The sequence below is a fragment of the Mesoplodon bidens genome (assembly GCF_964165515.1).
Source record: "Mesoplodon bidens genome assembly, chromosome: X".
NCBI lineage: Eukaryota > Metazoa > Chordata > Mammalia > Artiodactyla > Ziphiidae > Mesoplodon > Mesoplodon bidens.
The window spans coordinates 94,499,060-94,524,424 of NC_138163.1; the positions used below are offsets into that span (position 1 = coordinate 94,499,060).

The 25,365-nt window shown below is 40.6% G+C and overlaps 1 protein-coding gene across 5 annotated transcripts in view; it reads right to left on the reverse strand.

Moving 5' to 3' along the window:
* Window positions 1–25,365, reverse strand: part of KANTR (KANTR integral membrane protein) — a 60,569-nt gene that overhangs the window by 24,287 nt on the left and 10,917 nt on the right. Inside the window, exon 3 of one of the 5 annotated variants that reach the window (XM_081221352.1) lies at window positions 21,367–22,565. The exons of the other annotated variants lie outside the window; for them this stretch is intronic. Coding sequence (XP_081077478.1) covers window positions 21,515–21,745 — 231 coding nt within the window. The 5' untranslated portion in view covers window positions 21,746–22,565 and the 3' untranslated portion in view covers window positions 21,367–21,514. Of the gene's footprint in view, window positions 1–21,366; window positions 22,566–25,365 lie in introns of those variants that run through there. 5 annotated transcript variants of the gene reach the window in all.

Below are 25,365 nucleotides of genomic sequence, written 5' to 3' on the forward strand. Positions count from 1 at the left end.
CCTCCTGCCTGACTGCCTTTGAACTGGGACAGTAGCTTTTTCCTGCCTTCAGACTCAAATGAAACAATGGCTCTTCATGGGTGGGTTGGCCTTTGGGCTGTAACTACACCATCGATTCTCTTGGGTCTCCTCCCACTTGCCAACTCACCCTGCAGATCTTGGGGCTCGTTAGCCTCCATAATTGTATGAGCCAATTCCTTATAATAAATCTCTTTATCTATCTATCTACATTCTATTACTTCTGCTTCTCTGGAGAGCCCTAATACTGATTTTGATACTGAAAGTGGTTCTAGAGGAACAGAATTTTTTTTTTTTTTTTTTTTTTTTTTTTTGCGGTACACGGGCCTCTCACTGTTGTGGCCTCTCCCGTTGCGGAGCACAGGCTCCAGACGCGCAGGCTCAGCGGCCATGGCTCACGGGCCCAGCCGCTCCGCGGCATGTGGGATCCTCCCGGACCGGGGCACGAACCCGTGTCCCCTGCATCGGCAGGCGGACTCTCAACCACTGCGCCACCAGGGAAGCCCCTAGAGGAACAGAATTTTAAGGATGAGTTTCTGAATTGGTTCTGGGGTTTCTGGAATTGGCTTTCTAATCTGATTAGATTTTAGAGACACTAATGACTATCCCAGTAGTAAAGAGAGCACGGATATTCCATGGCATGAACTGCTCATAGAGATACACAAAATATTACCAGTGGATACTCCTAATCAACCACTCATAAGAAGCAAGGATCTGGGTGACTGTGTATTTATTTTTGAACATGTTGCTTAAATTAATGACTATAATGAGCTTGGCTGGTTGCTCCTAATGTTGCTCTACAAAGTGGGGAAAGTAAAGACCAGCTCAAGGATTTGAATTCCCAGCACAAGAGCCACATAAATGACCTGAAAGCTTCTAGGTGTGCCCTGTAGACCCTTATCTCCTGTAGTTGCAGGGCTGAGATTGCTGAAAATCAAACCCAGAATCTCATCCTGCAACTGGCTGAATTTCAACACAAGTTGAATTCCTGGCCTTACAGGGTGTCCCCTGTTAAAGTGAGAGAGCGTGGATGGGGAACGAACAGGATCCTGAAAGTTGGAATGGTGAGCCCAGGTCTCCTTGAGGAACACTGCCAAAAGTTCATACTGTTAATCTTTCTCTTGGCCTTCCCCAAAGGGACCTACAGCCTTTTACCAGGGTAACCGTGCATTGAGTTAAAAGGAAATAATCAGATTTTGGGGGGACTACTGGACACTGGCTCTGAACTGACAGTTTCCAGGAGACCACTCTGGTCCACCAGTCAGAGTAGGAGCTTATGGAGGTCAGGGGATCAATGGAGTTTTAGCTCACCTCTGTCTCACAGTGGGCCTCGTGGGTTCCCAAACCCATCTTATGGCTCTTTCCCCAGTCACAGAATGCATACTTGGAGTAGATCTACTCAGCAGCTGGCAGAATCCTTACATCGCTTCCCTGACCTGTGGAGTGAGGGCTACTATGGTGGGAAATTGCAAATGGAAGCCACTAGAACTGCCTCTACCTAGGAAAACAGTAAACTAAATGCAGTACTGCATTCCTGAGGGATTGCAGAGATTAGTGTCACCTTCAAGGACTTGAAAGATGCAGGGGTGGTGATTCCCATCATATCCCCATTCAACTCTCCTATTTAGCCTGTGTGGAAGACAGGTGGATCTTGGAGAATGACAGTGGATTATTGCAAGCTTAACCAGGTGGTGACTCCGACTGCAGCTGCTGTACCAGATGTGGTTTCACTGAGCAAATTAACACATCCCTTGGTACCTGGTATGCAGTTATTCACCTAGCAAATGCTTCTTCTCCATCCCTGTCCATAAGGCCCACCAGAGGCACTTTGCTTTCAGCCAGCAAAGCCAGAAATACACCTTCACTGTCCTACAGCTGTATAACAACTCTCCAGCCCTATGTCATAATTTAGTTCGCATGTAGCTTTATCACCTTTCCTTTCCACGTGATATCACACTGGTCCATCACACTGATGACATTACGCTGACTGGATCTAGTGAGCAAGAAGTAGCAACTACTCTAGACTTATTGGTAAGGCGTTTACACATCAGAAGGTAGGATATAAATCTGACAAAATTTAGCAGCCTTCTACGTCAGTGAAATTTCTAGGGGTCCAGTGGTGTGGGGCGTTGTTGAGATAACCCTTCTAAGGTGAAGAGTAAATTGTTGTAGCCGGACGTCCTACAACTAAAAATGAGGCACAGTGCCTAGTGGGCCGCTTTGGATTTGGGAGGCAACATATTCACTTCGGTGTGTTACTCTGGCCCATTTACCAAGTGACCCCAAAATCTTCTAGTGTTGAGTGGGGCCCAGAACAAGAGAAGGCTCTGCAACATAGCTAGGCTTCTGTGCAAGCTGCTCTGTCACTTGGGCCATGTCATCCAGCAGGTCCAATTGTGCTTGAAGTGTCAGTGACAGATAGGGATACTGTTTGGAGCCTTTGGCAGGCTCCTATAAGTGAAGCGCAGCCCAGGCCTTTAGGATTTTGGAGCAAGATCCTACCATCATCCACAGATAACTACTTTCTTTTTGAGAAACAGCTCTTGGCCTGCTACTGGGCCTTAGCAGAGAATGAACACTTGACTATGGGCCACCAAGTTACCATGTGACCTGAGCTTCCCATCATGAACTAGGCATATGTGACCCACCAGTCATAAAGTTGGGCGTGCAGAGCAACACTCCGTCATCAAATGGAATTAGTATATACAATACGTGATCGGGCCCGGGCAGGTCCTGAAGGCACAGATAAGTTACATGAAGAAGTGGCCCAAATGTCCACGGCCCCTACTCCTCCTACACTGCCTTCTCTCCCCCAGACTGCACCTATGGCCTCATGGGGAGTTCCCTAAGATCAGTCGACAGAGGAAGAAAAGTCTAGGGCCTGGTTTATAGATGGCTCTGCACAACATGCAGACACCACCCTAAAGAGGACAGTTACAGCACTACAGCCCCTCTCTGGGACGTCCGTGAAGGACAGTGGTGAAGGAGATTCCTCCCAGTGGGCAGAACCTTGGGCAGTACTCCTGATTTTTCCCTTTGCTTGGAAGAAGAAATGGCCACACATGTGACTACATATTGATTCATGGGCTGTGGCCAATGGTTTGGCTGCATGGTCAGGCGCTTAGAAGGAACATGACTGGAAAATTGGTGACAAGGAAATTTTGGTAAGAGGTATGTGGATAGACCTCTCTAGATGGGCAAAAACCATGAAGATATTTGTATCCCATGTGAATGCTCCCTAAAGCGTGACCTTAACAGAGGAGGATTTTAATAATCAAGTGGATAGGATGACCCACTCTGTGGACACCAGTCAGCCTCTTTCCCCAGCTACCCCTGTCTCATCGCCCAATGGGCTCATGAACAAAGTGGCCAAGGTGGCAGCAATGGGGGTTGTGCACAGGCTCCGCAACATGAACTTCCATTCATTAAAGCTGACCTGGCTACGGCCACCACCGAATAACCCATCTGCCAGCAGCAGAGACCAACACTGAGTCCCCTCTACAGCACCATTCCCCGGGGTGATCAGCCTGGTGGCAGGTCGGTTGCATTGGACCACTCCCATCATGGAAGGGGAAGCATTTTGTCCTTACTGGAATAGGCACTTACTCTGGATAAGGGTTTGCCTTCCTTACACTTAATGCTTCTCCTAAAACCACTACCCATGGACTTACAGAATGCTTTCTTTATGTACCATGATGGTGTTCCACATAGGACTGATTCTGATAAAGGAACTCACCAAAAGTGCAGCAATGGGCCCATGCTTATGGAATTCACTGGTGTTACCATGTTCCTTACCATCCCAAAGCCGCTGGCTCGATGAATAGTTGAATGGCCTTTAGAAGAGTCAGTTACAGGGTCAGTTAGGTGGCAATGCCTTGCAGGGCTAGAGCAATATGCGGTGGTGTTTCTCCCATAGTCAGGATTCATGGGTCCAGGAATCACGGGTAGAAACAGGAGTGGCACCACTCAAATTATCCCTGGTGACTCACTAGCAAAATGTTTGCTTCCTGTTCCCATGACCTTATGCTCTGTTGGCCTAGAGGGCTTAGTCCCAAAGGGAGGAATGCTTCCACAAGGACACACAACAGTGATTCCATTGAACTGGGAGTTAAGATCAGCTGCCCCACCACTTTGGGCTCCTCATGCCTCTGAATCAATAGGCAAAGAAGGGAGTTACTCTGCTGGTTGGGGTGACTCATCTCGACTACCAAGGGAAAACTGGGCTGCTACTCCATAACACAGGTAAGAAAGAGCATGTCTGCAACACAGGAGATGCCCTAGGTATCTCTTAGTATTATATATCCTGTGATTAAACTAAATGAAAAACTACAACAACCCAATCCAGGCAGGATTAGTAATGGTCCAGATCCTTCAGGAGTGAAGGACTGCGTCACTCCATTGGGTAAAGAACCATGGCCAGCTGAGGTGCTTGCTAAAGGCAAAGGAAATACGGAATGGGTAGTGGAAGAAGGTGGTTATAAATACCAGCCATGACAATATGGTCATTTACAGAAATGAGGATCATAACTTTCATGACTAGTGTCTCTTTATTTTGATATATATACATATATATATCTCTTTGTTTTCTTCCCTTTCTTATCCCCTTATCATGTAAAATAAGATGTATTCACTTTATATCATAATATTTAAGTATTGTTAACTTTACATCACAGTATTTAAGTTATGGGATGTCAAAGAGAAGAGTAAACATCACACAAGGACTTTACCTCCTCTTCTGGGGAAGGGGTTAGTGCATTTTTGGTTGTATGCAGGATAGTTGTATCATGTTAGGTGGAAGGATAACCTTTTTTATTATCTTCATTTGGAGATTAAGTGTGATTTAAGGAGATGCCTATGAGTGTCAAGTTGACAGGGGGTGAACCTGTGATGGTTAATTCTATGTATCAGCTTGACTGGGCCACACACTGCCAGCTATTTGGCCAAACATTATCCTGGGTGTTCCTGTGAGGGTGCTCTGGGATGAGATTAACATTTGAATTGGTAGACTGAGTAAAGCAGATTGCCCTCCCCAATGTGTGTGGGCCTCATCCAATCTGTTGAAGGTCTGAATAGAACAAAAAGCCAGACTTTCCCCAGATTAAGGGAGAATTCTTTCTGCCTGACTGCCTTTGAACTGGGACATCAAGATTTTTCTTGCCTTTGGATTCGAAATGAAACATTGGCTCTTCCTGGGCCTTTGGATGGGAACTACACCATCAATTCTCCTAGGGCTCCTGCTTGCCCACTCACCCTACGGATATTGGGGCTTGTCAGCCTCCATAATTGTGTGACCCAATTCCTTATAATAAATACCTCTCTCTCTCTCTCTCTCTCTCTCTGTCTCCCTCTCTCTCCCCACCCCCCACCCCCCCACATTCTATTGGTTTTGTTTCTCTGGAGAACCCTAATACAGATTTGGAAACAAATATTTTTATAAATTAAATCTATTTATATGTTAGGTTCTCAAAAATGATATTTAATATTAGGATGCATGAAGAGTACTTAAAATGAACTTCACTGACATTTAAAAAATCCACATGTGGTAAATGAAGTATTAATTTTTGGTTAACTTCATAATGAAAATTCTAAAAATTTTAAATATTCAAAATAAATATTACTTATACTCACATATGAACATATTTTGAATAACAGTGTTTTTGAAGTGATAAGGGCCTATAACAGCCCATTCTGACTTAAATAAATAATCCCATTATTATGTTTTCATATTTTTTTCTAAAAGTAAATGATAACCCAGAATGAAATTCCATCAAAAATCAGCATTTGGTTCATTGCTAACATCAAAATCCAGTAATACAAAGAGGTGGGGAAAAAGAGAAATTGGGGAGAGAGAGTGACAGAGAGAAAGTAGAGAGAGAGAAATAAAGAATAAGAGAAGGGATGGAGGAAGGAAGAAAGGAAGGAAAGAAGGTAGGGAGAGAGGGGAAAGAGAGAATGGGAGATAACAACAGAGAAAATAAACAAAATTAATCATGTTCCTTATAGCAGCACCTACTAATAGATGCTGGTGATTCTGATAAGATATAACTTCCATAACTACTGTATTACTAGAAAAAAATGTAAAAAAATTAGAACCCCAGATTGAATCTAATAAAAATTTAAATATTACACGTATGCACACAAAACAAATTATCTTGATGAGCAGGAGCAAAGTAAAAATCATATTAAGTGGAATGATTCCCAGAGAAGGTCAGAGGAGTGTTGCATAGTGCAGCCTGCACAGAGCTGCTCTCTGATGGCAGAAGCTACGCATGGAGTCTTTCCTGGCAGCATAATAATCATGGGATCTAGAAGTTCACAGAGAAAACCATGCAAGTACTGTACTGTTCAAATATAGTTTCAAAATATTTTAAAACCGGTTTAAAAAACCAGTTGTAAATGTTAGAGATATTTTTAAAACATTTGTCATTATTTTTAAAGTTACAGCTATCAATGACTCCCACCCGTGGAACTGATTTGCAGCACTGTAGGGTTCCTGGACACATGTGCTGGGAAAATCCACTTTACAGAGTGAAGGCTTGTATTTTTGCCCTTGGAAGCTTCTCATTTGAAGAGACATACGTTTAGTTTTTTGCCTTTTCTTTTTGGGCCTAACGCTGTGATGAACACCCTCACATATGTCCCCTTATATATGTGTGTATTTCCCTAAGATTTATTATACTCAGGGGCAGAACTGTTGGGTCATACAGTATATGCATATTTCATTTGGCAAGGTAATGCCAGACAGCCTTCAGAATGGCTGCCCAAGTCCACACTCCCACCAGCCACACAGGTGGGTTTATAGGTCCTTACAGCCTCATCAGCACTTGGCATTTTCCTGCTTTCTAAGTTTGTCAGTCTCATAAATGTAAAGTTATATCTCACAGTTACTTTAACTTCTCAGATTTCCGATGATCTTGAATACCTCATCATATATGCTGTTGGTTTTTCAAGTTTCTTCTTCTGCAAACTGTCTGTTCTATGCTTTGCCCAACTGGTGGTGGTGTTCTCTTTTTTGTTGATCCACAGGAAGCCTTTGGATATTCTAGATATTAAATCCCTTGTTGATTTAGACATTGCAAATATCTTCTCCCAATTTGTAGGCTATCTCTTACCTTTGTCCATAGTGTCTTTCATCAAGCACAAATCCTTAATTTTGATGTAATCGAATCAATCAACTCTTTACCATATGCATTATAGTCTTGCAGTTTTATCTAATAAGTCATTCCAAGCCCCTAGGTTACAAAGGTATCCTCCTACAATTTCTCTTATTAACATTAGAGTTTTATCTTTCACATTTAGGTCCTCTATCTAGAGTCCATTTTTTTACATGGTGTGAGGTAGGGGTCTGGTTTTATTTTTCTCTAAGTCAAGAGTCAGTTTTTTCAACACCATCAACTAAGCAACTGTCCTTTCTCCATTGATCTGTTATACACTAGGTTCCTTTATATCCGCAGGTCTGTATCTATGCTGTTCTATTGGTCTACTTTTCTATTTTTGTGCCAATGCCACACTGTTTCTATTACTAAATTCAAAGAAATAAGAAAGAAATGATAATGATAAGGCAGAAATAAATGACATAGAGAACAACAGACAATAGTGAAAATTGACCAAACCAAAACGGGTCTTTGAAAAGACTCATAAGGGAGACAGACCTCTGACAAGAGTGATCAAGAAAAAGAGGGGGAAGGGGGAGAAAATTACAAAAGCAAAATGCAGAATTAAGTTCTTTTAAAAGATGAATTATGAATGATATGCCAATGAATTTGGAAATCTGGGTGAAAAGGATACATTCCTAGAAAAATATAACATGCTAAAACAGGCACAAAAGAAAGGTCTTGAATAGTCCAGTGAGTATTAAGGAAACTGAAATGGTAGTCAAGGGACTCTCCTCCTTCGAAACCCTAGTTGATTTTATAGGTGAGCTGTAGCAAACTTTCAAGTTTCCAATCTTATGCATAATAACAAAAGAGTGAAACCTATCCATTTAATTTTTTGAGCTTAGTGCAACCTAGATTGCAAAACCAGATAAGGAGAACCCAAGAAAAGAAAATTCTAGGGCTGTTTCATTTATGAAATGAAAATCCCCAATAAAATGTTAGCCAACAGACATTAACAGTATATTCAAAAGTATAGATTATAACCAGGTAGAGTTTACCCCAGGAATATAAGGATGTTATGGATCAATATCAAAAGTCACTATATAAATGGTCTAAAGGAAAAAAGTCATAAGATTAGTTCAATTGATGCAGAAAAATCATTTGATATATTCCTTTTACGTTGAAATTAGTGCATTATCTTGATTTTTGAGAACTGTGTAGGTGGGTTCCATTAGTAGTGAATTCCATTTCAGGAGAGTAAAAGGTACATTGGGTCTGATGAGTTGAGACTTACTGCTCTCAGGTGACACTGAGGCATATCGAGGACCAACAGGACAGTCTAGCTTCCCTACGGATGGTACAGCCTGGGAAGGGACAGTTCAAGTTATTTGTTGTCAATGATGGGTGAAGACAGAGTTTTGGGGAATTGGAGTGTCCTGAAACAGAGAAACAAAGAGATGCTCAGATCAATCTCAGAGGAGTCTGAGCTGGATTCATGGAGAAGATGATGGTGGGTTCAGAACTCTGAAATGAAAGGGGTGACATATTCATTAATGTGGTGTGGGGTCCTGAACGTGGTGGCAGACCTGTTGGCTCTTAGGAGTAAATTGCCTTTCTTACCAGGAGGACAGGGCTATTGCATAGACTCTGAGTTGGTATTAAGATGCCATGTCTGAGTGGATAAAAACAAGGTCCTACTGTATAGCACAGGGAAGTATATTCAATATCCTGTGATAAACCATAATGGAAAAGAATATTAAAAGAATATATATACACACACACACACATATACACATACACACACACATAACTGAATTACTTTGCTGTACAGCAGAAATTAAAACACTGTAAGTCCACTATAATTTTTTTGAAAAGACGCCATGTTTGAAGGACGTTGATGACAGGCTCTTTGGGACAGGAAGGTGGTAGCATATGCCATGTAATTTTGATTTTAATGGGAATGTCCTAATCAGCTGCTCCCCTTTGTTAAGGTCAGCCGTCCACAAGTTGACTGGGACATCTGTAAGAGCCCAACGCAGAAAGTTGGCTACTGTGGGTCAGATCAGGTTGTTACAGAGGGCATTATACTCCAACTGGCCTACAGCACATTACTATGCTTCATTTGTAAGTAGTATTTCTACCTGATATGTTAGTAGACACACAGGGGTTAGGCAGGAAGGTATATTGTATATAACACAGTAATAGGGAGCCATTTCCTAAGACTAGGGATAATTGGCTTTATCTCAATTTCAATCCCAGCAAACAACAGACCTAACGAGGCAAACTGAGCATGGGGAGACTAGGTAGAGCAGGTGGCCTTAGTATTGAGGGGGAAATGCCCACTTGCCAGTCAATGGAGACGGGGATGCTAGGATTGGGGGACAAAACAAGACAGTGTGGCTAGGAGTGATGTGAGTAGACTCATTGTAACCCCCATGATTCTTTTCCAGGCTGAGGATGGCTGAGGTTTACTCAAGCACTCATTTTCCCAACTGCCAGCTTTTTGTTTCTTGTTTTTAAAACTAGAGGAAATTTCTTTTGCTTCTTCTGCTCTTCTAGGGACATGACTTTAGTCTCCTGTTTTCTCTGCTGGTTTTTGAGTTTTATTGTGAAATGGGCTGGTGTGCCAAGGGCTGTATTGGAATCCTCCAGGAACGCTGGGTAGGAGTCTACAGATAAAACTTTGGAGAGACGACCACTCAGTGGGGCCCTCAAAATCCTCCACCTTGGGAAATTTTCTGTAGCAACCCTTTATTATAATAATCTTCATGTGATTTGACTTTGCACCTATTGGTTTTGGACAGATTTATAAGGCCCAGCTGCTTTATTCAATATTCAATTCATTCAATATTCATATTCAATATTCAGGTGCAGAAGGTAGAGGAAACTGTACTCCACACTATCTTTGACCACTAGAATGGATGTCTTTTTATTTATTTATCCATGCATTCCATGTTCTCTTCATTCTCCACTCCCATTTCCAACCCTCTGCCTCCATAGGTAGATATTCTAATGTGTTCACTGTGATTCTCTTTGATTCTATGTGTTCTGTCAGGTGTAAATATTATTGGGTTTGAAAACTCTGTTTCTTCGAAAATTTGAACCGCATTCAACATATAGAAAAGTTTCTAAAACTTACTTGTACAGTTTAAGGAAGAATAATAAAACATCCATATACCCACCAACCAGGTTCAGAACTAGAACCTTACAGTATTTTAGAAGCCGCCTGTGTATCCCTTCACATACCTCCTTCCCCTGCCCCAGAGGAAACCATTATCCTGGCTTCTGTGTTACTCATTCCTTTGCTTTTCATTATAGTTTACCTAAATAATATATATTATTTGTTTTGAAAACCAGAGTGGCAAACACACACCTAGCTGGTTACTGAAGTTACTGTTAGGTGAAAATGCCCAGGAGGGGATAAGCTGAACAGTCTCTCGGTCATAGTCCGGCTCCAGCTTCCCCAAGAGTTTATGAGAGCCGAGTCTAGGGAGGTCATCGGGGTGAGGTCACATGTGAGTCCAGGGAAACACACATGGCTCACCACAGTCAGGGCACCAGAGGGCTGTTGTGCAGACCAGAAAAATTCGTTGTCTGGTAACAATATGGTTTGACGGGGAGTGGGCCCTTCTGACTTCTCTACTTCTCATCTCCCCATGACCCGCTCCCCCCGCAAGAGTAGAAGACAGCAGATAACTTCTGTTGGGTGGAATGTATGTCCATGCCCGATCCAGGCTGTGCAGTACTTGGAGGGAGGGGGTGCAGGAGCTTTGGCAGCATGTGGTCAAATTAGCAAAGTCCAGATACTCTGAGCCAGGCTCACCTGGGCATTCTGACCTCAGGTTGACAGAGGACAGATGCGGCTATTTCCTCCTTAGTGAAGAGCAGATGCTAAAGGATGAATGCCATAGAGAGTAGGTGACCTAAGACAAAGGAATACATGCTGTTTATTTTTTTCTTTCTCCCTTGCTTGTTTTGTTTACTCCCTATTATCCACACTCCCGTTCCACCCCAAATCCTACCTCATAGGCATCCCCCCTTTTTTTTTTTTTTTTTTTGCGGTACGTGGGCCTCTCAATGTTGTGGCCTCTCCTGTTGCGGAGCACAGGCTCTGGATGCGCAGGCTCAGCGGCCACGGCTCACGGGCCCAGCCGCTCCGCGGCATGTGGGATCTTCCCAGACCGGGACACGAACCCGTGTCTCCTGCAGCGGCAGGCGGACTCTCAACCACTGCGCCACCAGGGAAGCCCATAGGCATCTCTTTGAATGTGTTTAACTTATACCCTTTTGTTCAAGTTCTTTTAAGATGTACATTTGGTGTATATGTGCATGTATTTGTAACTTATGTGAATAGTGTTTCGTTTTATGGCTTATTACTTTTCGCCCAGTGCTATGTGTTGAAGATCACCAGTGATGCTCTGTGTACATCTAACTCACTGATCTAACTGCTGAAAGGCCAACTATGGAGTGCATCCCTCACTATTTCCCTGTGCATCCCCTGGTGATGGACACCCAGAATGCCCCCAACTCCCCTCTGTTGCAAACCCCACCAGAACAAACATTCTCCTGTATGACCTGTTATGGATCTGTGTGAGAATTTCTTTAGAGGGCACATGGGGATATTGAATTGGACTACGTACTGCCACATTCATCTCTGGGATGGCTGCCCAAGTCCCTTCTACCACTAGAAGTGCGTGAGGCTCCTTATGCCTCACATTCCCATTATAGGACTTGGCATGATTGAGTTTTCTAAAATTTTGCCCATCTATGAGATCTAAAGTGAAATCTCATTGTAACTTTATTTTGTACTTTTCTGATAACTAATGCATTTGAGCATCTTTTCCTTTTTTAAAATAAATTTATTTATTTTATTTATTTATGTTTGGCTGTGTTGGGTCTTCGTTGCTGCACGCAGGCTTTCTCTAGTTGCAGCAAGTGGGGGCTCTCTTCGTTGCGGCACATGGGCTTCTCACTGCGGTGGCTTCTCTTGTTGCAGAGCACCGGCTCTAGGCGCACGGGCTTCAGTAGTTGTGGCTCGAGGGCTCTAGAATGCAGGTTCAATAGTTGTGGTGCATGGGCTTAGTTGCTCCGCGGCATGTGGCATCTTGCCGGACCAGGGCTCAAATCCACGTCCCCTGCGTTGGCAGGTGGATTCTTAACCACTGCGCCACCAGGGAAGCCCGAGCATCTTTTCTTATGCCCGTTAGTTTCTTCAGTTTTCTACTTCAGGAAATCGCTTGTTCATATCCTTTGTAGGCCTGTTTGTGGAGGCCCCTCTACCGTTTTTCCAGTGTGGGCTCTACTGACAGCACTGATCCTGTGGGAAGGCTGGACCCTAACCAAGGCTTCTGTACTCTGTATCACATTCTGTAGTGCCTTTGTATTTCCATATGAATTTAAAAAATTTTTTAATTAAAAAAAATTTTTGGCCACCCCACGTGGCATGTGGGATCTTAGTTCCCCAACCAGGGACTGAACCTGTGCCCCCTCCACTGGAAGTGCAGAGTCTTAACCACTGGACTGCCAGGGAAGTCCCTCCATATGTATTTTAAGATTACCTTGTCAAGTTCTGCAAAGAAGCCTGCTGAGACTTTTAAAGGGATTATGAGGAATGTATAGGGTGGTTTGGGGAGAATTGACATCTTAACAACACTGAGTTTTCTAACTCATGAACAAGGTGTATCTTTCCATTTATTTTGTTCTTCTTTCGGCAATACAGGTGTACAGGTCTTTCTGTCAGATATATTCCTAATTCATATTTTTAGATGTTATTATAGCTGGAATTTAAAAAATTTCTATGTCCAATTGTTCATTGCTATATACAGTTGGCATATACAATTGTTTTGTGTATATTGATCTTGTATCTTGCAACTTGGGGAATTACTTATTAGTTCTAGTAGTTTGCTGTTGTTTGGTAGATTCAGTTGGATTTTCTACACAGTCATGTCATCTTCTATAAAAATATAGTTTTATATAACTATAAAAATATAGTTTTTTATAACTGTAAAAAATATAGTTTTACTTCCTCCTTTCCCATCTGGATGGCTTGCCTTTTCTTTTCTTTTCTTTTCTTGATGTCTTGCCTTTTCTTTTCTTGTCTGACTGCACCGGCAAGAACCTCCAGTACAATGCTGAACGTAAGTGGTGAAAGCAGACATCCCTGTGTTGTCTCTGATGTTGGGGGGGTGGTGAAACTTTCAGTCTTTCACCACTAAATATAGTGTTAGCTGTGGGTTTTTTGTAAATGCCCTATATCAGGTCGAGAGGTTCCCTTACATTCCTAGTTTACCAAGAGGTTTTCTTTTTAAATCAGGAATGGATATTGGATTTTGTCAAATGTTTTTCTGCATTTATTGCAATAATCATATGGGGTTTGGAGGGGGATTGTTAACATGGTGAACTGCATTGACTTATTTTCTAATGTTACGCCAATGCTGCATTCCTGAGATAAACTCCACTTGGTTGTGATATCTTTTTAAATACATTGTTGGATTTGATTTGATAAAATCTTGTTTAAAATTTTTGCATCTCTTGAACTTTCACTTTTGACACTTTCCTCAAATATGCCTCCCCACCAAGCACTTAATTTCAGTATGACTCACTCCTCCTGTTCATATCCTCCAGATTGTGTCTGAGATAGTTACTGAGGCTGGGAATTTTCCCAAACTCAGAGAAGGCCCAGGAGAATTTAGAACAAAGACTGAAAGCATTTCTGATGTGGTCAGTCCTACCTCTGAGAGTGTGAATCAACTCCTGGGAGCAGACTTGCCCCTTAACAGAGTCATGTCCCCAGCCTGAAGAGCCATCACACCCTTTAAAGCCTCTCAGTACCTGACAGGTTAGTTCCAAAGAGAAAAGCATTATTAAATGCTTAGGAAATCCCTTACCCTAGATTACCCCTCACTGTCACTGCTCCCCCATTTGGTATTGTTCTGCTCCAATGAGGAAGTAGCCAATGTGGGTCACCTCTCAAGAGGGGCCTACCCTTAAACCCTGCTTCCCATTTTCCCACTGAAGAATCCTAACTCATTCTGACTACCTAATGAACTTGATATCCCACAGCCTAAAGTACCCAAATAACTCCTCTAAATTCCCGACTTTGTGTTTTTCGTTAATGGCTTTTATTCCTAAGATATTAGGAGAACACACAGGGCAAGATATACTCTGTGCTTTCCTCATTGCACCATAGAAGCTCTTCTTCTCCCTTCAATTCCCTCAGCACAAAAGTAATAATGGTAATAATAGCAAGTGCATATATAGTGCTTACTATCTGCCAGACACTATTCTAAACACGTTAGATATATTTACTCATTTAATACCCTCAGTAACTCTGTGAAGTAAGTACTATTATTATCCCCATTTTTACAGAAGATGAAACTAAAGAATATAGAGGTGAAATGACTTGCCCAGGTATGAAATGGCAGATCTAGGATTTGAACCCAGGCAGTCTGGCTCTAGAGTACACTGCACTACCATGCTATCAAGTGACAACTGTGGCACTGACTCACGCTTGCACACTAATGGAGCCCCCCTCAATATCATACAAACTCTCTCTAGGGCTTCAGAATAGGTTATGTCTTTGGTATCTGTGATGCCTTTGGCCAAATCTGGTAGCCAGTGAGTGTTTCTCACTGCCACTGACACCCAAATACACGTATTTGGAAACAAAAACTATGCAAGGAAAAGAACACTTTTTTGAAAGACACTATTATTTAATATCATCAGAGTGACAAGAAAAAATATTGTATTCATGAAGCAAGATCAGGAAGCTATACAAAGGGACATTCAGAGAACAACAATAATAAAAAGCCCTTAGAATCAAGCAACAATCAAAGAATGATCTTCAAAGCAGCCAGAGAAAAAGAACACCTGAAAAAAAACCAATTAGACTGACAGCAGACTTTTCAACGGTAACAGTGGAAACCAGAAGACAGTGCCATAATATTTTATAAGTGTTAAGAGGGAAAAAAAGGTAATTCAGAACTGAGTACCTAGCAAACCTATCTTTGAAGAAGAATAAAGTGAAATAAAGGCATTTACAGATAAATACAGATTCAGACAGTTTCTTGTTAAGAGATCTGCCCTAAAGGATCTTCTAAAGTATGTATTTCAAGAAAGAAAATTATCCCCAAAAAGGAGGTCTGAGGTTTAAGAAGGAAGGTGAACAAACAAAATAGTAAACAAGCATTTAAACACTGCACAAAATAATAATATTGTTAATGTCCATCTAGTGTATATGTTAATATCTTCCTTAGAAAATTATAAAATCCTTGTATTGTTTGGGTGGGGGATTATGATAATGTTTAACTTTAGACTTTAAGTTGAATATGTATGGTAAGTTTTCTAAACTAACCGCTAAAAAAATCTCTGGCGGGACTAATCAAGAAAAAAAGAGAAAGGGCACAAATAAATAATATGAACAATAAAAAAGATATAGCAGAAATTACAAAATAAGAGGATACGATTAATTTGAAAACTTAGATGAACTGGACCAACTAATTTATTTACTGGATGAGCCCACTAATAACCTTGACCAGACAAACATGGTAGATGACCAAAGGTGCAAAACTCCTAAACAATTTATTAGCAAACCAAATGAATAAAAAAAGATTTAACAGGGCTTCCCTGGTGGCGCAGTGGTTGAGAGTCCGCCTGCCGATGCAGAGGACGTGGGTTCGTGCCCCGGTCCGGGAAGATCCCACATGCCGCAGAGCAGCTGGGCCCGTGAGCCATGGCCACTGAGCCTGCGCATCCGGAGCCTGTGCTCCGCAACGGGAGAGGCCACAAGAGTAAAAGGCCCGCATACCGCAAAAAAAAAAAAAAAAAAAAAAGATTTAACATAAGATGAAAATGTTGGGTTTACTCCAGAAATGCGAGGGCCAATTAACATTAGAAAGCTCCCATAACAAGGTAGCCCTATGACACTGAGGGGCCAGCTCAGTCCTCTTTGTTAGCCTTAGAGAGAGGGGGAAGCTAAAGGTAGGTCCCCTGGGGATGGGGGGGTCTCTTGAGAGGGCAGGCGGCGGAGGGGTCTGGGGCCTGTGAAGGCTCCCACCTCACATATATACCCTGCTACAAGAACACACATGATAACTGAGGTAGGTACAGTAACTTCATTTTACAAATGTTCTAAGGCTAAAAAAGGTTAGGAAACTTGACCAAGGTCCCAATGCTAGTAAGTAGTTGAACTATAATCCAAAATCAGGTTGGTCTGGATCTTCAGCTCATGTTCTTAACCACTAGGCAGGCCACTGTCCCTTTAATATTGATAGTAGTAGGTGTTCAATAAATGGGAGCCAGGTGCCAGGTAACTCACATATGCTCTAACACCCACAACAACTGTCCAAGGTGGGTATTCAACTCATTTTACTGATGAGGAAACTGACACTTAGAGAGGACAGGTGACATGGCTAAGGTCGCACAACCAAGACATGAGGGCTCCATACCTTGAAACTGGGCTTACCAGACTCCACAACCAACTTGTCCTAGATTATTACAGGTATGAATGAATCCCAGAGGAGGTGAACCCTAATGTCTGAGGACAAGACAGACAGGCCCTACCCATTCCCTGAAAGATGAATAGTCTTTATGTCACAGCTGGTATCAGGAGTCAGAAAAACTCCTCTCCACAATGAGATCTCCACACAAGGAGTTGAGACTCCATAACCTCCAGGACAGCGGGAATGACCCCAACCCCAGGGGAGGTACAAAGGAAGCAGGTAACATAAACACCATCATCTAGATAAGGAAGCCAGGAACACTGGAAGCTGGTATGAACAAGTTTGTGGACAGCTGTGTCCAACCAACTTTTTATTACCTTTCTGAAGAGTTAACAGATTAGCATGTCAAGGGAGGTCACAAACTCCTCATGTCAGAATTTTGGTATGTGCCAGAGTCTCCTAGAATGATCTCGTAGAAAGAAAGGTGAACAGTGAATGCAGTTAGGTTGGTGTACACCATGCTGCTTCCCATCTTTGGGCCTTTGCCCATGCTGTACCCTTTGCCTGGACTGCCCTCCTCTCCCTTGTTAGTCACCTAGAAGATTCCTACTCATCTTTTTAGAGTCAGTTCATATACCATCTCTTCCAAGAAACCTTCCTCGGTCCCCTGAGCTGGGTCGTGTGTTCCATAGGGGCTCTCACAATCTCTCGTACCCATCACTATTACTGCATTGACCACACTGCCCTGAAATGATGGTTCTGTGTCTGAGAACACACTTTGTTCATCTCTGTGTCCTCAGTGCGGAACCGGAGGCCTGATACATAGTAGGTGTTCAGTCAACTTTGCTCAAGTGAACTTATAACTAGCTGGCTGGTTAAACCCAGCGTGATAATGAGTAATGAACTGATGTTGGCCCGGGGGCGGGGGTGTCTCTAGGGGTGTGCCACAGGGACCTGTGTGTATTGATGGCATTGTGATGAAATTAGTGGGTTACACAAAAACCAGGGGAGTAGGCCACACATTAAACAGAATTAGTATCCAAACAGTCATGGACAAACAGAAACACTGGAGCCATGCTGGCTCCCCAAGGGGTTAGGGAGAAAGTCAGGACTAAAACCTCACAATCTGTTGTAGCCTTTACAATGGAAAAAAGTTCTTCTGAGCTGAAACTTACTTCCGTGAAGTGTCCACCATTATGACAGCACTTACTATGTACCAGGCTTTATACCAGCTCCTGTACAATTCCCCCCCAACCCAAATACCACAGAAAAAGTCTAATGGGGGTGATCTGCTTGGCCTGGGGGACAAGAAACAGTTTCTCACAGGCAGAAGAAAAGAGGATCCTAGCTGGGACCAAAAGGCCTAATGAGAGCTGGGGCTTTGGTTTTCACTAAGTAACAGGCAGGCATGACAACACAGCAGTTTGAGGGCTGTTTGAAAAAGAGGCAGGTCTACCTTTAGGAGCCCAGGATACAGAGCGAGTCATACATGGGGCTTTGTTACCACCCTACCAACTCTGAACTTGCTTCTCAAAAGAACCCAGGAGCTACCCTCACTGCTTCTTTACAGCCCTCACCCTTCTGAACAATGACACCCAAGCTCCTTGCATGCCATGAAAGGCATTCATGCCTAGCCTAGTTCTCAATGCATTTCTCCCTCTATCCTCCACATTCATTCATTCATTAATTCATTCAGTTTATTCCACAAATATTTATTGAGTGTCTACTAAATATTACTATGCACTGTTCTTGGCACTAGAGATACAACAATGAACAAAACAAGAGTCCTTGCTTTGTGGAGCTTACAGTCTATTGTGGAGAGATAAACACTAATCAAAATAAATAAATATAGTATATCAGGTGGTGATCAGTGCTTTGTAGGAAAACACAACACATAAAGTAAGATAAGGGGATAGAAAGTGCTGGTGAATGGGGCTATCTTAGATATGTTTGTCAGGGAATGCTTCTCTAGGAAGGTGACATTTGAGCCTACTGGAAGTGGGTGGGCAAGTCATCAGATTATCTGGGAAGAAGAGCATTCTAGACAGTGAGACTAGCAAGTACAAAGGCTCTGAAGAGGGGGGATACATGACATGTTTAAGGAACAGCAAGGAGGCCAGTGTGGCTGGAGAACACTGAGTGATGGGGAAAGTGATAGGAGGCAAGGTCAGAGAGATGATGGGGAGAAGATTGTGTAAAGACTTTTGGGCCACAGTGAGGGCTTTGGCTTTTATTCTGAGAGAGCCGGGAGCCATGGGAGAATTTTGAGCAAAGGAGGGACATGATCTGATGTGGATTTTAAAAAGAATTTCAGAGACTTCCCTGTGGTTAAGACTCCACACTTCCAATGCAGGAGGCACACGTTCGATCCCTGGTTGGGGAACTAAGATCCCACATGCCATGTGGCATAGCCAAATAAATTAAAAAGTTAAAAAAAAAAGAATTTCAGAGAAGAACTAGTAATGGTATTAGAACACCAGGCAAAAGAAAAAAAACCAGACAATTACCAGGAAAACAAAAAGGTATACAACAGAGGATATGTAATCAGACTGTACTATGTTGTTTGGATGTGAACAATATTTACAATGCCATACTTAGACAAACCGTGATTACTGGCTGAACAAAAATTGTATAACATGTTTAAAGAAATAATAAATGCAACCACAAAGATGAGCAAGCAACAAGAGACTATTAGGGATGACTAGGAAGATTAGAAAGTGAAATGTATGAAGTTTGTACAAATGAAAAATACAATTCTTGAAATAAAAAACTCGGTGGACAGATTAAACAGCAGATCAGACAGAGCTGAAGAGAGAATCAATAAGCTGAAAGATATATCTGAAGAAATTGCCTAGAATGAAGTGCAGGAAGACAAGAAGATAGAAAATATCAATGAAATGTTACAAGATATGGAAGATAGAATGAGGAGGTCCAAAATATGACCAACTGAATTCTGAGAAAGAAAATACAGAAAGAATGGAAGAAAGGCAATATTTGAAGAGATAATGGCTGAGAATTTTCCAGAAATTATGAAAAACATGAATCCGGAGGCATGAAGCACATTTCCAAAGTAGAATAATAAAAAAGAAATACATACCTAAACATTGATAGAATGAAACTGCAGAACCCCCTGAAGATACCCCTCCCCTCCAAAAAAAAGAGAGAGAGACAAGTAGTCAGAATATAAGAAAACAAAAACACCTACAAAAAACAGCAATTAGACTGATAGTGGACTTCTAATATTACCTATAACAATCTACCTTTTAAGAATGAGAATAAATACATTTACATATAACAAAGACTAGGAGAATTTAACACCAACAGATATGTACTAAAAGAGTATCTAAACATCGTAATCATAACAAAGGAAAATGATCCCAGAATGATGTTCTGAGATGCAAGAATGTATGCATGTAAATCCAAACACATACCATCTACAATAAAGTAATACTAATGATGATATATTAGTGAGGTCAGGGGAAAAAGGAACAAACTAACACACTCAAAAAAAGAACATGTGGTCAAGATAGGAATGACTAGAGTTGAAGGTTTCTAAGGTTCCTGCATTCTTCAAGAGGGAGGTTAAAATACTGTTTAACTTTAAACCTTGTAAGTTAAATATGCATGGTAAAATTTCAAGGATAATCACAGAAAGAAAGGAAAAAGAATAGGTAAATTCCAAACAGTAGGGAGGAAAAAAATGATTAAGAAAGCAAACAAACAAATTTCAAAACTAAAAAGCAGGCCAAAAAAAAAAAAGAGAAAAATGAAGCATCGAAAAGGTGGTGGTAGGAAATAGAAATAAAAAAGTATGATGGGGGCTTCCCTGGTGGCACAGTGGTTGAGAGTCCGCTTGCCGATGCAAGGGACACGGGTTCGTGCCCCAGTCTGGGAAGATCCCACATTCCGTGGAGCAGCTGGGCCCGTGAGCCATGGCCGCCGAGCCTGCGCATCCGGAGCCTGTGCTCCGCAATGGGAGAGGCCACAACAGTGAGAGGCCCGCGTATAGCAAAAAAAAAAAAAAAAAAAAAAGTATGATGGTAGAAACAAGTCCAAATATATCACAATAAGTGTAGACAGACTAAACTTGACCATTAAAAGACAGAGATTATTATACTACATGTTTTTAAAGATCCAGCTATATGACATTTCCAAGAGATATGATTAAAGCATAAAGGCATGAAGACGTTGAAAAGTAAAAGGATGGAAAATTATATACCACACAAATCCTAAGAAGAAGAAAAGTTTGTGTTGCTATATTAATGTAAGATAAAATAGACTTCAAGGAAAAAATGCATTATCAAGAATAGAGAGGGTCATTACATGTTTACCAGGAATATATAACAATTCTCATTTTGAATATTCCTAATAAAATACCCTCAAAATAAGTAAAAGAAAAAAAAAGAACTACAAGGAGAAATAGACAAATCCACCATCATAACTGCATATTAACATACCTTATAATTATTGGTATATTACAACCAAAAAATCAGTTTAGATATAGAAAATGTGAACAATACGATTAACAAATTTGATAACAGACTTATGTGGAACTCTGTATTCAACAGTTAGGGAACATACATTCTTATAAATCACATAGGAAACATTAAAAAATATTGATCACCTATTAAGCCATAAAACAAGTCTCAATAAATTTCAGAATTTTTATCACACAGATCACATCCACTGACCATAATGCAATTAAAGATAGAGTTCAATAACATAAAGATAAACTTTAAAACCTCTAAACATTTAGAAACACACTTCTATATAACTTGCAGGTCAAAGAAGTAACCATGATGGAAATGCTGAAATACTTGGAACTGAACAGTAACGAAATATGACATGTCTGAACTTGTAGAAAAGCAGTAGTTAGAGGGAAAGTTACGTCCTTAAATGTGCAAAGCAGAAAAACAAGAAAGACTGAAAATTAATAAGGTTGGTGTCCAACTTAAGAAATTAGAAAAATAACAACAAAATAAATCCAAAAAATGTGGAAGGAAGGAGATCAAAAAAGATGAGAGCAGAAATTAAAGAAATAGAAAACAAAGACAAAATAGAGAGGAGCAACAAAGCCAAAAGTTGGTTCTTTGAAAAGACTAGTAAAATAGACAAACCTCTGGTGAGATTGATCAAGAAAAAAAGTGAGAAGGCACAAATAACCAATATCAGCAATGAAAAAGGAGACATAACTACAGATTGTATACAGCAGAGAATAAAAAAATAAGGAAACTTTATGCCAATAAACTTGAGAAGGCAGACAAAATGGACCAATTCCTAGAAAACTATAACTTACCAAAACTGACTCAAGAAGAAAAAGAAATGCTGACTAGTCCTCTATTAAAGGAATTGAAGCAGTAGTTAAAACTCTTCCTACCAAAAAACAAACAAAAGAACAAAAAACAACAGGAGGGAGAATTTTCCAGTTGATATGTGGATGACAGGTAGGTGAAGAAATATTAATCCCCTTAGGCCTGGAAGTGTCCACGTAGGCCTTAAGGCAGTGGAGACCCTAGGCAGGCCACTTCTCTCTATGGGCAGCCTCCTGTGGAGATCCTTAGAGGGTGGCCCTTAGTGAAATGGGGTCTGACAAATCCCTCTGCAGTCCCTGCAGGTGGTGAGCACGAATGAGTAACATCCAGCACTCAGTTACTGCTCTGTGGTAAATGTGCTAAGCAGGGCCGAAGAGGAGCTCTAAGACTTGGACAGCCTCTTCAGTAGCCAGCTTCTGTAGTCTTCTGCTCACTGAGGACAAGGGGCCTGCAGAGCTGCTGGAGGAGTCTGTGTTCCAGTTGCCAAGAAACACCACACGACCCAAGTTGTGACTGGATGGGGTGGGGTTGGGTGCAGGGAGGCCAAGCAGGGGCTTTTGGAGAGTGTAGCTCCAGGTAGAAGCCCTGAAACTCTGTCTTCGCGAATATCAGATACTTCTATCCATTTGCAGCTGATGAGCCCTTTTAATGGTGTCCAAGCTAGCTGCAGGGTGATGGTTCTAACAATGATGCATGTTCTGCAAATAAGAGCTTTATCATTATTTTGAAATAGTTAATATGAAAGAGTTCAACTGGATTTGAAATCTAATCATATTATCACAAAATATTTTTAACAATATATTTGTCAGTGAAACAAAAAGAAAAGCTGTTAGATATAATTTCACTTTTTAAACATTTTTGAACAATTTAAAAGTTTGTTTTAAATACTTTATCACCTAATTGTACAAAGAAAGATTTGTATTGATGGTGACTGTTAAGAATTTGAAGAATACATCATTAAAAAGTCTTGATCAGGATTTGTCTGTAGCCATTTTAAGCATAAAACCTGATATAAAATAAACATGTTATGGAAGCAGATTTCAAGTTTCTCATTCAAAATTTTGAAAATATTTTATTTAGAAGTTTAATATTCACTTAATATTAAAAAGAAAAGACCAAGGTGGTTTTATAGGAGACTTCTACCAAACAGATCATTCCAAAGCCATATAGCATCTTCCAGAATATTGTAAATGAGGAAACACTGACTCATTCTATGATACCAGCAGAACTTGATGCCAAAAGCAAATAAGGATAGCATGAGAAAGGAAAATTAAAGACCAATTTATGGACACGGATACAGAAATCCTAAACAAAATATTAGCAAACTGAATCTAGTATTGTAGAAAAAGGAAAAGATCATGACCAAGTTATGTTTATACCAGAAATGCAAAGGTAGTCTAACATAATGAAAATCTATAAATGTCATTTACCACATCATCAGATTATTGGAGGGAAAAAACCATAATCATCCTAAGAAACAGAAAATGTATCTGATAAAAAATTCAACACCCTTTCATGATTTAAAAGCAGTAACAAAAACTTCTTAGCATGGAGGAACAGGATGGAACTTGCTTAATCTGATAAAACCTGTAGAAATCTACAGCAAGTATCGTTCTTACTAGAGAAAAGTTAGTGGTGTTTCCTCTAAAATATCCAACAAGACAAGGATGCCCACTGCATCTTTTATATTCATCACTGTACTGGAGGTCCTGGCCATCTCAGTAAGACAAGAAAAATAAATTAAAAGCATAAAGATTGGAAAGGAAAAAACAAAACTGTCATTATTAATAGCTGATATGGTTGTCAACATAGAAAACACAAAAGAATATATAGACAACTTAAAAGGAAGCAGGGTTCCTTGAGAAATGGTCAGTTCTGGGGTTGGGACTGGGGCAGGAAGATAAAAGATGAGTAGGGAGTATCTTGTAGTGCTGACAAGTAAGGAAGTACGTAAAAACAAAAGGATGGGGCCATGTCAACGGGACACAGAAGCCAACCTAAAAGAGCCCCCGGTGGCCAAAGCTGGAACAATTTGAGCCACAAGACAAATAACAGTATTGGATTTATATCTCAGATTATTAAACAAATATGGCATGAGTTCATACTGATATAAACAAGTAACTGAATAAATAAGTAAGTAAATAAAGGAGAAGAAACAAATCTTTTCTACAGAAGAGTTCCAAATAATATATGTAATTACGTCCCCTTCCAGAGGTGAAGCTTAATTCCTTCCCTTCTTGAGGGTGGGCTAGATTCTTTCAAAGAACAGAAAATGAAAAGGGAAAAAAAATACCAACTTTACAGTGGAGAAACCTGGCAAACACTACCTTAACTAAGTGGTGAAGGTCAACATCACCAGGGATGTCATAGGGATTTCACATATCCCTGATATGATGTGATGAAAAGGGCACTTCAACTCCGTGGCATTCTTTCCAAGAACAACCCCAGTCTAATTATCAGGAAAACTTCAGACAAATCCAAATTGAGGGACATTCTATAGTACATCTCAAAACTGTTAAGCTTATAAAAAACAAGGAGACTAAAAAAATGTCATAGACCAGAAGACACTAAAGAGACATGACAACTTAAATGCAATGTGGTATTTGGAATTGGCTCCTAGAACAGAAAAAGGACATTAGTGGGAAAATTGATACATCTATATAAAGTCTGAAGTTTAGTTAATAGTAATATACTAATGTTGTTTTCTTAGTTTTGACAAAAATATCACAGTGAAGAGTATACAGGAACTCTCCACACTGTCTCTATTTACTTTTCTATGACTAAAATTATTCTAAAATTAAAAGTTTGCTTAAAGGTAATGAAAGTTTAGCAAGGTGAATGGCTATAATAACAATATAAAAAATCAACTTCATTTCTATATACCTGCAAAAGAAATAAAACACATTAAATAACAAGATCTCATTCATAATAGCAGTAAAAGCCATAAATACCAAGGAAAAAAATCTAACACAAGATATGCAAGACCTTATACAGAAAATTATAAAGTTCTACCAAAAGACATTCAATAATTTATTTAAAATGAAAGGATACATCATGGTTATAGCTAGGGAGACTCAACATCATAAACATATCAATTCTCTTCAAACTGATCTACAGATTTATTCCAATTCCAATATTTTTGTAGAACACGACAAGCTTATTCTGAAATGTGTTTGAAATAACAAAGGGCCAAGAGTATATGATACTCCTGAAGAAAAATAGGATGGGAAGATTTTGCTCTATCAAATATCAAGATTCTTTACGAAGCTAAAGTAATTAAAGGTAGTGTGGTACTGATTCAGGGGCAAAAAGTTGGCCAGTAGCAGAGATCCCAGAAACAGACCTACACAGATGTGAAACTTTGATGTATGATAGAAGTGGCACTTCAGATCATTAGGCTATCTGTGGGGAAAATAACACAACTGGGCTCCTATCTCATAATTTACACTACACAAAAATCAATTCCAATTAGATTAAGGACTTAAAAGTTAAACCTTG